The sequence below is a fragment of the Aspergillus piperis genome (genome assembly GCF_003184755.1).
Source record: "Aspergillus piperis CBS 112811 unplaced genomic scaffold BO85scaffold_17, whole genome shotgun sequence".
NCBI lineage: Eukaryota > Fungi > Ascomycota > Eurotiomycetes > Eurotiales > Aspergillaceae > Aspergillus > Aspergillus piperis.
The window spans coordinates 641,605-653,925 of record NW_020291607.1 but is presented as its reverse complement, the minus strand read 5'-3'; the positions used below and the strand labels follow the sequence as shown (position 1 = coordinate 653,925).

Below are 12,321 nucleotides of genomic sequence, written 5' to 3'. Positions count from 1 at the left end.
ACCCACCATGAGAGGGCCGAACAACCTACCATAAGCAGCGGTTTACTAGGCAGATGTTCTTCCCAGCTGAAGTTGGGATCCACCAGGTGGCGGAATGGGCGCCGGCTGCTATTGTCTTACTCGATTGGGCATTAGAATTTCCAGGGCAATCGGGTGATCTTCACAAACCAGGATAATGGTGGGGGGTTCAGCGAGGATATTCACCACGTTCTGTTCATTTACGACAGCATTCAAGATCCATGGAGTCTGAACTAGACGACAGTATCCAGGATGGCTGCTGAAATACTGCTGTCTGTGAAGGCAACAGAGCAGAATCAGATAAATCGACCCGACCAGTCAATTCTGCCGACCACAGGACCGTTTTCCAGGAGCCGAGAGAGATGCATCCGTGCATGCATACACTCCAGCCCTCCATCCATCCGGAAGTGGATCAGCCATCGGGGCTTAGCCAGCCCTCTTGGTCATTGCAATTGGCATCGCCGTGCCCTGTCTACCTGCACGCCGGACTGAAATGCATACTGTCTTCTGCAGCGCCTCCCACTTTTCCCAGCTGCTGCTGTTGCTGCCGCCCCAGACGGCTCATGCACCATGCATTTTCTCCCTTTACGTCTCTCCCTCTCCAGTGTAACGTCCAACTTCTTTCTAACTCATATGCGTGAACGGGATGTCAGACCTGACGGTCCGTCCGACCGTCAGTCTGGGTCGTGCCTGTGACACACAGACGAGGGTCTAGTCCGACCTCTTATTCCCACCGTCGCACTCCGTAATGTCCGGAGCAGTCCAGACACGATCCCAGTTTCCGCAGGGGGAAAAAAATAGGAGTTTACGACCAAAGAGAACAATCAAATGAAGAAATACACGCAACACAATCTATGAGAAAAAAAGTAAAAAAAAGGTAAAGGGGTGGAAAAAAAGCACCTAGGCCCGGGAGGGATTCCAACAATACTACTACTTACTACTACCACTACTTACTTAGCTTTTGTGCTGTCTCTCCCACGCGATTCGACCGCCGAGGAACCATCCGAAACCCTCCAAATCAGGACGCAGTGCCGCCAGGGAACGACGGGCGCCTTGGTCGAACTTTCTTGCGATGCCGCCAAAGAGTTGTTTGGGACATTTCCTCGTCTTTTTGTTCCCGGTATTGTTTTGGAGGGGTAGATAAACTAAGGGGGGTGTGGAAAGAAAGAGGATAATACTAACTAGACTAAGCGCCTGTTGACCCAAACTTATCCTGTGTGTGAGTTGAGTGCGAGTGTCCACCCTACACAGATTTTGTAGTGGTTTCTACTTAGTGTGCCATACACACTAAGTCACTAACATATGCTACCTACCCGCCCCGATCGTAGTGTGGTCTAAGTTGGCCCCATTTCTTGACTCAGGTGTGGGAAAAGAAGACGGTAGTTTAGGGAATCTCTTAGCAATGACATCTTTGGATCGACCACGCCAGGACTGGTCGGGTGTCTCCACCACCGACGACACTTCTGGACGCCTGCATCCTGCTAAACCCAGCCCGAAGGGGAACAGACCTGACGCCGCCGCTGCTGCTGCTGCTGCGCACCTGAGATCGGACGGTCAATCCGGACGGTGGCCAATTTTTTTTTTCTCTCGTACCATACGATCGGGATTCCGCGTCTGCATGAGAGAAAAAAAAATCCTCACCTCTAAAAATTGGGAGGGAAAATGAGAATAAAAGGAAAAAGAAAATAATTCGGAAAACAAGTAAAAACATGAGGGGAAAAGATTAAGAAAAGTAATTGAAAATTTTAAAATAGGAAATCGAAAGTCGCCGGTCTGCACTATTGGAGACTTTTTTCCAACTCCAAAGCAAAAGCTGGATGGGTAAATGTAGTGCGCGCGTGTTGTGTGTGTGCGTGGGTGTGTGTATGGATATGGGTATGTATCAGTGTGTATGCTGCTGGATTTTACAGTTGGGATTTGGATCTTTATTTTTTAAATTAATTTTTTTATTGGAGTGACCTCTATAATGTTATATTGAACACCTTTTATCTCTCTCTTATTCTTCTATTATTTATCCATCGACATCTCTTTTCTTTTTGGTCTGACAGTCGGAGCCAACGTTTCTTGACAGTGGTTGACAGATCTGCCCTTCTCACCTCATTTGGCGGCTGTATAAATCCGCTCGGAACCACAGTTTTGGCTGCTGCTACTGCTGCTCCTCCCCCCCCCCCCCCCCCCTCTTCATACAGTACTGCCTCTTACTGTATCCATCCTGCATCCCATCCGATCCATCCATCAACTCGCTCAGTTGACTTTTACCTCCATTAAGGATTGACTGATCCATCCCGAAAAGTTGGTCGGGACTCTTGCTTTCCCTTTTGGGTCACCCTCGCCCCTCTCCTCTTTTTCCCTCTCTTCTCCTCTTTCTTCTGCTTCCTGCTGCTTTTCCTCCTCTTTGTCTCTCTCATTCCCCCGTTTGTCCCCGCCTCGCTCTTTTTCTTTTCTTCCTCCCCTCTTCTGCCGCTCGTCTGGTCCTATTTCTTTTTGGTTTATTTTATTTTAAACCCTTTTGCTTATCATCGTTGCCATTCCTTTCTTTTACCCTCACTTCTATTGCGCATTCGCCCACACACACACAAACAGTAATTTTGACCTATACAACCCTCTTCCTCCACTACTACTACTACTATTACTCAAGTAGTACTGCTTTCCACTCCACTCCCGGTTCCTGACGGTGGGGATTTTAATATATACTACCAACCTCCTCCCTCCGGGCAGACAACCCTCCTTCCGACTTCTTTCTAGTCTTTCCGCGCTGCCCCTACACGCCTCGGTCCTCGTGACTTCAAGTTACTTTGCCCGTCACGCTTCGGACTGTATCGGGATATATCACTCGCTGTGGGCGAATGTCGCCTCTATGCTCTTTTTCCACCCTATCTTATCTCTCTCTTTACTGATCCGCCCTTCATTTTTGCGTTCGTTTGTCGTCAAGTATAGCACCATCTTTGCTCGTCACTGCGCAGTCTAATTATGCCAACCGTCTTGCTGCCCTCGTCGGCAGCCGCATTCGCTCCACGCTCGTCGCCGAACGTGGTGTTGAATGCGCGCATCGAGCCCTGGCTGACTGCCACCCTCAAAAGAGTGAATCGAGTCAAGCGACCCCTTAACAATGTTACCCAGCATACCAGATGCCTTACGGAGACGCTGTCATCCCCCGACGCCATCTGGACACTGTGCTCTCTGATGTTTCCCAAGGCCCCCGATGCGGAACTCAAGAAGGACGACAACCCCCTGGTTGAGGCCATGTGCAACTACCAGATGGTCCACATCGAAGCGTACGTCGTGCATGTCGACATGGTTTCGCAGAACGAAGTCGCCTTTAAATTGACTCCGGAGACCATCGAGGCTCTCGTCGACTACCACAAGGATGTCTATTCCGTCGACACGGCTGCCAGCACTTGGGACTGGTCCGACAAGGATAGTCAGCTGAAGAAGCTGCAGGAGGAATTTGTGCAAGCTGTCAACAAGTTTGTCTATCGCACAGAGGCGCTCGCGCTGGAAGGGCTCGAGGAGGATGGCGCAGGTGAACTGCTTGGCGGCCGCAGCGATGACGCGAAGGCGGCGATAACCAGTCTCTTCGTGCCTCTACTCCCCCCGCCGCCACGTGTAGTTGACGTCCTCCGCTCGACCCCTATCCTTCCCAGCTCGACCGTACCGGGAACCTGGTGGCAGGAGCCGATGCCACAAACACTGCCTTTGGAGTCGTGGAAGGTCCTCCCATCCAGCCCCGCAACAACCAGCACTGGCGAGCCGAACGCTGGTATGTGGGCAACCATGAACGGCATGGGAGAAGCGCAGCTTACTTCCCCAACGTTCAGCCAGCCATATACCACTTCACCATACAATGCGACACAATACTACAGCACAGCGGCGACGTCGGCGACCATCGCGGCGCTCCCGCTGCCGAGCATGCTAGTGCAACCGTGCAGCACAGTGGCTGGTCTGGCGGGGTTTGGATGGGAGAACCGGTACCAAGATTTTACACTGCCATACGGGACAACAATGTAACAGGTCCATGGAACCAGACACTTGATGTTAACGGTATCCCTGACTTCGCGTGTCTTTGGAATAGATCCGAGGATCCGTACCGACAATATGACTACGGCTCCATGCCACCGGGGCCCGCGTATACACAGTCACGAGAACGACCGGGGTCCTATCCCCACGGATACCCTCATCAGACTAATTGGCATCAATGACGGCGTTACCCTTGATGATTTGCGAAACACATGATACACCCTCACGTCTTTGCATTGGTTTTTCTTATCTCTTTTCGATATTCGATGACACCAGTTTTCACCACAAGTGCCCTTGTTCTTTTCGTTTGCCTTTGACAGCGCTAGCGTTTTGTTTGATTTTCGTTCTATAGCATCAAGAGCGGCGGGTCGGCTGTTTGTTCTGATTTTTGGGGATGCCCCCTTTCAATCCCGCATTATATGTCATGAAGACCTGGTTAGCCTCGCGGCTTGGGATATGATTTGGATGAGGAATGTTCGCCCTTCGTTTCGTGTCGCGGAGTCAGGAGGGCTACTGTGCTGTGCATGGTGGTCGTCCTGACGCCATCGTCTGCTGGGTACAGGTACCCATTGATGGCAGAGGTGGCTAGCGACTGCTGTGGCTATCTACATCTGGGATGTGATGGCTGCAGAGTTTGGCAGCACAGATGATGTGGCGCAGGTAGCCCTGGGGCGTCTCAGATCTGAAAATCCGCCTGTGGCGGACCTGATCGGGTTTGCAACTAACGGTCTGTGACCGTCAGTGGAACTTTACGAGACTAACTTGGGCTCACTGTCCCGTCAATGTGGCTGTCCGGTAGGTTCATCTCCTATCATCCAGGCTGGGTTTGAAGTTACCTGGATACGCCCGTTCACATCCTCACTGGGTGAGACTCTGAGCGGGAATCGGATGCTGGAGGGCTGCGCCCAGTCTTCTTTGGATCTTCGTTCTTTATTCTAAGCATTACTACCATCTTTTTGAATTATTTGGCACGATGTACTTAGTCTGACATAATGGACCACAAGACGATCGGCACTGCGCAGTAGACAGGATGTAGAGTAAGGCGTAGAATAGTAAGCACTGATCTCATGGCCGCCAGGGGAGAGACGAGCCTTGCTGGATTCATCGGCAAGAACGGTCTTTTTCTGCCCCGGACCGGTGACGTCAGACCCCGAGCTCCGCAACACCACCAGAACCGGAGGTACCATTCATTATCTTCCTCTGACGATGAACTTCTGCTCTTGATCGGATTAGCTTTTTGTGGGTATTCTAGTTTATTGTATTATTCTATTTTATGTCTGCCTGGTTGCCTAAGCCCTCCTGTGACATACCCTCCTCCTATTGCCTCCGCCGGGAGTCTCCTCTTTCAGTCTTACAATCATCATCATCATCACCACCACTTCAATAACTCCTAACTTACACACCACCTCACCACCAGTGAACAACAAACTTCCATAATTTCAGAAACAAATATCATCCATATATACTCTACATGACCCACCAACATCAAATCCTACCACATACACAACAATTGAACCGAACCCAGCCGACCCGAAACCACAAGCATACCCAACTAAGTCGATAGAAAGAAAGAAAGAAAGAAAGAAAGAAAGAAAGAAAGAAAGAAACATGCCCCTCCCCACGCTCCAAGAATCCCTAGAATCCCTCTCCCCGACCACCTGGACCGACGTCCCGAGCACCGACCCCGCCGCCCTACGAGCCTACATCACCGACCTCCGCACGAAAGCGCACCTGATCGTTGATTCCGTCCCGTTACCTTCAGACGACGATATCCAAGCACAGCAGGCCGCGTATGGCGGACATCCGGCGAGTAAGGTAGTGAAGGCGAGCGGCGCAGTTCCTGTGCATGATTTAGTGGATCATGATAATAATGGGAATGGTGATAGCAGTAGCGGGAGCGGGAGTGGGAGTGGGAAAAGCAACAACAACAACAATGGGAAAGGAAGCGGGGTCCAAGCACTTCGAAAACAATGGAGCAAGCCGATACGAGTGACCAATTCTCGGGATAACCCGTTGCAGATCCCGATATATAAGTTGCAGGGGGGAGATGGGAAGGGACATTGGTTTGGGAGGCGGAGCGTGCATGAGGGGTTAGGGTTTGAGCGGTGGAGGGAGAAGTTGTCGGGTGAGATGGGGGAGACGTTGAGGAGGAATCAGGAACGGGTGAGGAAGGGGAAGATGCCGGATCAGGCGGTTAGGGGGATTGGGGCGGAGAGGTTGGTTGAGGGGGTGGAGGTTATGGGTGGTGGTGATAGTGGTGATGGTGGGGATGGGGTGATTGGTAGGGTGCAGGTGTATCATGTTTCGGCGCAGTTTCCGAAACCTACGACTGCGAGGGATTTTGTGAGTTTGATTGTGAGTTGGGATGAGAGTGAGGGTGAGGAGGAGAAACGGAAGAAGGAAGGGAAGGGGAGGGAGTGGATGATGGTGTCGAGACCGTGCGAGCATGATGAGGTGCCTCCGGTGCCGGGGTATATTCGGGGTATGTATGAGAGTGTGGAGTTTATTCGGGAGATACCTGTGGAGGGTAAGCCTGAGGGAGCGATGAATCCGGTTGAATGGGTGATGGTGACGAGGAGTGATCCGGGGGGTAATATCCCCAGATGGATGGTGGAGAAGGGTACCCCCAAGAGTATCTGTACGGATGCTGTCAAGTTCTTGAATTGGGCTTGTCGGGACGGGGAGAGGAAGAGAAGGTCCACGGACAGGTCGGTGGGCAGTCATAGTCAGTATGATGAGGAGGAGGATGCGTCCAGCAGTGAGGAGGACAGTGACGACGAGTCATACACTGAAGTCGAACACCACGGGTTGATTGCCAGCTTCGCATACCTGGTGAACGCAGGTCTGGAGCGGTATGCGCCGCAGACAGTGCTGGACTACCTACCGCAGCACTCGCGCCAGGTCTCTGCCCAGAGTGTTCCTGCCAGCAGCACGGAGCCAGATGTCGAGGGGGCTAAGGAGCACGAAGACGATGCAGTATCGCACGACAAAGCGTCGATAGCACCATCAGCAAACTCAGGCGTCGAGTCATCACTGGAAGCAGGCCCCGACGTATCCGCGCTGGAGCTAATGGCCAAGAACAAGAAAGGCAAGCTGACCTCGCACGAGAAACAGCTGGCAAAGCTCGCAGAACGCAAACGCAACGTCGAAGCACAGCTGGATAAAGTACGAGCCGACATCCAAGCCCTCCGCGTGACCTCACCAGTCGAAGGTTCCAAGCGCGACAAGACATCCACGACCGCTCTAGCAGCAACAAACGAGGGAGCCAGCAGTGAACCTCCAAGCAGCAGCCCAGCCAGCAGCGTGCACAAAGGCCAAACGTCAAGCAAGAGCCGTCATGCCGAGAATCCCGACCACGAAACGGCAAAGATGCACAAGGTTGCGTCCGGGCTGTTCCACGACGAATCCAAGCTGCTGAAACAGCTCGGCAAGATCGAAAAAGACCAGGTCAAGGAGGCATCGAAGATCGAGGCGCGGCAGCAGAAGCACGCAGACAAGCAGGAGAAGCATCGCTCGCGGGCAGAGACGGAGGCGTTGCGCCGCGAGGTGGAGGTGCTCAAGAAGGAGGTGCATCGACTGCGCGGAGAGCGCAAGCAATGGCTGGACTTGATCGGGTCGTTGCAGAATGAGAATACGCGGTTGGCAGCGGCGCAGGGGGGTGGAAATGACAAGGCAGATATTAGCATGTAATGTAATTGTATATTAGCGTAGCGTTGTACATGATGATAATCGATTGATTTTAACCCATCTTAGTCCATATCCTTAGTATGTAATGTAATGCATGTGAAACCTCCACGCCAACGCCATTAACCCACCATTGAACTCCAGTAGTATGCAAATACCTGCATGACACAATCCCACCATCCATCATCTATCTCCTTCCACAATACTCCCCCATCAAACACCCAACTCCTTCAACTCATATCATCTCACCCCCATCCCTCAAACCCCACCACCAATCCCCCCATGAGTAACAGTAATAGTAATAGATTATTCCTGCGTCTAAACACCATATCATCAGCCCAATCCATCCCCAATCATATAATCAAAGAAAAAAAAATTTAAGAAAGATAAGGAACACCAACCTCCGGCGGATTCCCCGCCCCTCTAACCATCTTCTCAATCATCGCCGCGCGAACCTTCTCCTTCGACTCGCCCATTCCCAACGCCATATACGACAACATAGGCGGATGACCAATATACGAGGCGTAGCTATCCCGGACAATGTTCGATACCCATTCGTATTTCGTCGTGTCCGCGTGGCCAGTACCGACGTACCGCGCTTGCATCGCCTCGAGGTTTTGGATCGTGCGGAGTTTGTCGGCCATTTTGAATATCTTTCTCCTTCCTTTGTTTTGTTTTGGTTTGTTTTGGTGATTATGGAATGGGTTGGTGGAGTGGAGTGTAGTTTGGGTTGGTTGGAATTGGGGTGGTAGTTGGAGATGGGATGGATGGATGGATGGATGGATGGATGGATAAGAATAATTGATGATGATAAGTCACGTGATATACACCCAACTTGATATAAAAGTGGGTTTGCAGTACAAAGTTAGGTATGTTCATGCATAACTAAACGGTATATCGTAATGGAACGACAAAGAAGAAAGGATTCTGGGGATGATGCACTTGCAGAGAGAATTGCAAGAGTTGTGCACGCGCACTTTAATGCTCTGCCCGCACGCAGTAAACCTATTCTGAGGGATGATGGGACGAGAGAGTGGATTCCTATGTGTGGGGTTGTGGTTGTGAGGGGTTTGTATATTCTTTTCTCTTCTTTCTTGCTTTGGGTTTTATTTTAGGGGGTTTTATGGTTAGGGGTTGTTGTGTAGTATGCTTACAATATGTTGGTCTAGATAATGATGATGATGATGATGATGATGATACAGCGGAGGAAGAATTGACCTGTGTGGCTGTTACGTATGTTCACTCTACCACTAACTTACCCTATATAACGATACAACAAACCTACTTTGACCTAGTAAAATACTAAAGCATCCAGCTCCGGCGCAAAATGCCTCCCTGCCACACAACTCGCATCCAGCACCGGCCTCGTCCTCCACGACTGGCACGCCGAGGTCCTGGCCCTCCGCGCATTCAATTACTGGCTATTGAGTGAGATTCGCGCATTGATAGACCATGAACATGAACATCAACAGTCCTCATCATCATCGCCATCTACATCCAATCCCTCCCCCTTCATCCGCCGGCGCCAACAATCCCCAAACAAGAATAACAACAACGAACCACCCTTCGAACTCCACCCCTCCCTAAAAATCTATCTCTACTGCACGACCGCCCCCTGCGGCGACGCAAGCATGGAACTCACCATGGCAGCGCAAGACGACCCAACACCATGGGAAATCACACCCTCAGAAGAAGAAGAAGCAGGCCTCCTCTCCGGCCGCGCCAACTTCTCCCAGCTAGGCATCGTCCGCCGCAAGCCCGCGCGCGCAGACGCCCCATCCACGAAAAGCAAGTCCTGCTCGGATAAGCTTGCCCTGCGACAGGTGTCGTCTCTCTTATCGAGGGGTATGAGTTTGCTGGTGGCTGTTACGGAGAATGCGTATCTGGCGGGGGTGGTGATGCCCCGTGAGGAGGTGAGTGAGACGGGGTGTGTGAGGGCGTGGGGAGTAGAGGGGAGGATGGGGCCTCTGGTATCGAGGTTTGAAGAGGGAGGAGGGGGTGGGTACGGGTATGGATATCATCCGTTTCGAGTTCTTTCTGTTGATATGGGAGTTGTGGAGGAGTTGTGGGCGTTTGGGAAACCGAAGAGTAAGGAGGCTGGGATGAAGTGTAAGCCCGGGAATATCTCGGCTGTTTGGACGGCTGCGCCGGTGCTTGGGGGAGGTGGTAGTGGTAGTGGTGGTGGGGTGGATCGCTATGCGGCGGAGAATGGGGCAAAGCAGTTGCCGAAATTGAGTGGCTCGTGGACCGGGTTGTATGAGACGATCATTGGGGGAATGAAGCAGGGGTATAAGGCGTCGGTGCCGGTTGGGAAGGGTGCGTCGGCGCTGTCGAGAGCGAAGATGTGGGGGGCGTTGAGGGGGGTGTTGGGTGGTGATGATGGTGATGGTTCTGAAGAGGGGGATGGAGGCCAGGCGGTTAGGGCTGCGTCGTATAAGGAGTTCAAGAGGGCTGCGCTGGAGACGTCTGTAGGAAAGGCACGGGAATGTGCTATGCTGGAGGCCAAAAAGGTGCTGGTGCCGTGGGTGCCGAATGATGGGGATGATGAATGGGGGTTGGAGGTATTGGTGGATCAGAAAGGGAAGAAGAGAAAGCGTGATGACATTAAAAAGAATAAAGATGTCCAGTCTAGCTAATACATGTCATGTCCGATATGTGACTCGTTCAGACGAATAGTATCATACATTAAGAACTTTTGTTCGGTCTATACCCATTATTTTCAGTAAATGCCAGGAATGATCCGGCTCCGGACCAACGACGTATACCGGTCCCAGTCGGCACCGTACTTGCGCTTGCACTTCTCCTCGTCGCGCTGCTCGCGGTGGATCAGCAGCGTGCCAAAATACACCAGGAAGAAGTACGTGAAGATCATTCCCCAGCCCCGGCTCTCGGGGGTCTGCACGGCCTGCTTCTGCAGGTCCCCGGTGGCCGGGTTGATGCTCTGGATAATAGCGTAGCCGGCAATGCCCGTAGGCAGACAGTACGACCACGACATGACCCAGTCGCCCAGGTAGTTGATGTGGCGGGCGCTTCCCCACCAGCCAGACGTGATCAGCTTGGAGCCGCTGGCCGTCTGGATGTACTTGAGATGCTTGACGCGGGGGTCGTTCGGGTTGGTGCGGAAACGGTTCTTCTGGTTGTTGGCGCCCCGGAAGATCGAGTAGCCAACGGCAGTGACAGCCAGAACGAGCAGGATGCCATTGAAGCCCAGCTCGTACGGGAAGACGGCCAGGTAGCGGGTCTGGAAGTTGTAGATAAACGGCACCCAGACGAGGTCGCCAAACGAGAGCATGAATCCGAAGCCGTCCATGATGATGTCCATTGTAGTCAGCAGGGCAGGCTCCATGTACAGGCCGTCCAGGACATAGAACGCCTGGAAAGCAGTCGAGATGACGATCGAGTCCGTGATGTAGCCGTAGGTGCGGTACTGGCGGGCAATGTTCGACAGGTTCAGGATGATCCACCCCAGCAAGCCGGGGCGCATTTCGAGCCAGGACTTAATGTCGATCGTGCGCGAAGCTTCACTGACAAAGGGAATCGGCAGGCGTACCCGGGGGTTCAGCTCTCTGCCAATGAAGAAATCATACAACGCGTTGCCAGTGTGACCACCCGGAGCTAGCTGGCGGAGCTCGGGGTTGGGCTGCCCTGGAGCCGGAACGGTGAAGCTCTTCGCATAGACGAAGATGGCGATGACAGTGCAAATCACCAGATTGGCGGTGATAACCTGCAAGTAATTGTCCCAGAGGAAGGTCCAGACAGCAAAGTCCGCGCCATAGACGTAGGTGCCCGTCGCACAGCCGGAGAGGATCAGGACGGCCGACAGAAAAGCTGCAGGACGTTAGAGAGGCAGATACGAGTCAATTGAAGAAACCAACCGTTGAACTTGTAGGGCAATCTTCCTCCACATGCCAATTCGGTGCCCTCGACCTCCTGGCCAGGCAGAAACACATACATGGCCAAGCTAAGCAGATAGTAGCCCAGTACCCAAAGTGTCACGCTTGTATCGTAGAAGTCCGCAAACCCTCCCTTGGGCCAGCCAACCTCTGCCTTCAATTGGTCAAGAGTCACGGTAGAGGGGTGTAGTAGCGAAGGAGCCGGGCAGCCGGAGACATCGTTACACAGGAAGGTGAAGCTGTAAACCAGCACGGGCAGACCAAACACGATCCCAAACGCACCGAGACTGTGGGGTCAGTATCCAATTGCCAATTATAACAGAGCATTGAGCACCTACGGTCCTCCAAATTCATAGCCACGTTTCTCTGGAACGGGCTGAACCCGGACCTTGGTCTTAGAGTCCTTCTTAGGAGCCATGACGGGCTATACTGGATCTTGATATGGGGATTAAGGAGAACTGGAGAAGAAGCCGCGGGACTTTTGGCAGAAGCGGAGCCGACAATGCGGGCGGTGAGAAGCTCTCGATGGAATCTCCGCAAGAAATGCGACGTTTCACCTCCGCGCATTACGACGCCTGCTTCATCTGCTGCTCCTCCTTGTCCTTCCCCTCTTTTCTCTCGCTGCTTCTTCTTCTTCTCTTTATCTTTGGTCTCTCCTTTGCTTTGCTCTCCTTCGACCTTCCCAAACTTACCGATCAGTCCCTACTTC

The 12,321-nt window shown here is 52.4% G+C and overlaps 5 protein-coding genes across 5 annotated transcripts; 3 read left to right on the top strand and 2 right to left on the bottom strand.

Moving 5' to 3' along the window:
• Window positions 1-2,988: 2,988 nt before the first annotated feature.
• On the top strand, window positions 2,989-4,217 carry BO85DRAFT_378156 (uncharacterized protein; the record flags this gene model as incomplete). Its single annotated transcript, XM_025656289.1, has 2 exons — window positions 2,989-3,778; window positions 3,817-4,217. 2 exons carry the CDS (start codon window positions 2,989-2,991, stop codon window positions 4,215-4,217), a joined length of 1,191 nt encoding a protein of 396 aa, XP_025512991.1.
• A 1,057-nt stretch (window positions 4,218-5,274) lies between these two features.
• On the top strand, window positions 5,275-7,725 carry BO85DRAFT_470881 (uncharacterized protein; the record flags this gene model as incomplete). Its single annotated transcript, XM_025662433.1, has 1 exon — window positions 5,275-7,725. The coding sequence occupies exon 1, from the start codon at window positions 5,644-5,646 to the stop codon at window positions 7,723-7,725; it is 2,082 nt and encodes a 693-aa protein (XP_025512990.1). The 5' UTR covers window positions 5,275-5,643.
• A 48-nt stretch (window positions 7,726-7,773) lies between these two features.
• On the bottom strand, window positions 7,774-8,459 carry BO85DRAFT_451972 (splicing factor 3B subunit 5 family protein). The gene is made up of 2 exons (XM_025660714.1): window positions 8,121-8,459; window positions 7,774-8,037 (listed from the first exon to the last, which is right to left on the bottom strand). Exons 1-2 carry the CDS (start codon window positions 8,361-8,363, stop codon window positions 8,026-8,028), a joined length of 255 nt encoding a protein of 84 aa, XP_025512989.1. The 5' UTR covers window positions 8,364-8,459; the 3' UTR covers window positions 7,774-8,025.
• Window positions 8,460-8,621: 162 nt separating this feature from the next.
• BO85DRAFT_426630 (tRNA-specific adenosine deaminase) lies at window positions 8,622-10,355 on the top strand (the record flags this gene model as incomplete). Its single annotated transcript, XM_025658124.1, has 3 exons — window positions 8,622-8,787; window positions 8,922-8,952; window positions 9,035-10,355. 3 exons carry the CDS (start codon window positions 8,622-8,624, stop codon window positions 10,353-10,355), a joined length of 1,518 nt encoding a protein of 505 aa, XP_025512988.1.
• On the bottom strand, window positions 10,107-12,047 carry erg24B (c-14 sterol reductase). Its single transcript, XM_025658123.1, has 3 exons — window positions 11,951-12,047; window positions 11,595-11,899; window positions 10,107-11,547 (listed from the first exon to the last, which is right to left on the bottom strand). The coding sequence occupies exons 1-3, from the start codon at window positions 12,028-12,030 to the stop codon at window positions 10,439-10,441; spliced, it is 1,494 nt and encodes a 497-aa protein (XP_025512987.1). The 5' UTR covers window positions 12,031-12,047; the 3' UTR covers window positions 10,107-10,438.
• Window positions 12,048-12,321: the final 274 nt, after the last annotated feature.

What these genes read in the sequence shown, in the direction of transcription:
- BO85DRAFT_451972 (XM_025660714.1), bottom strand. Translation starts at nt 8,363, where the DNA reads ATGGCCGACAAACTCCGCACGATCCAAAACCTCGAGGCGATGCAAGCG.
- erg24B (XM_025658123.1), bottom strand. Translation starts at nt 12,030, where the DNA reads ATGGCTCCTAAGAAGGACTCTAAGACCAAGGTCCGGGTTCAGCCCGTT. An exon ending in GGCTATGAATTTGGAGGACC is followed by an intron (nt 11,900 to 11,950) that starts GTAGGTGCTCAA and finishes CTGACCCCACAG; the next exon opens with TCTCGGTGCGTTTGGGATCG. An exon ending in ATTGCCCTACAAGTTCAACG is followed by an intron (nt 11,548 to 11,594) that starts GTTGGTTTCTTC and finishes AACGTCCTGCAG; the next exon opens with CTTTTCTGTCGGCCGTCCTG.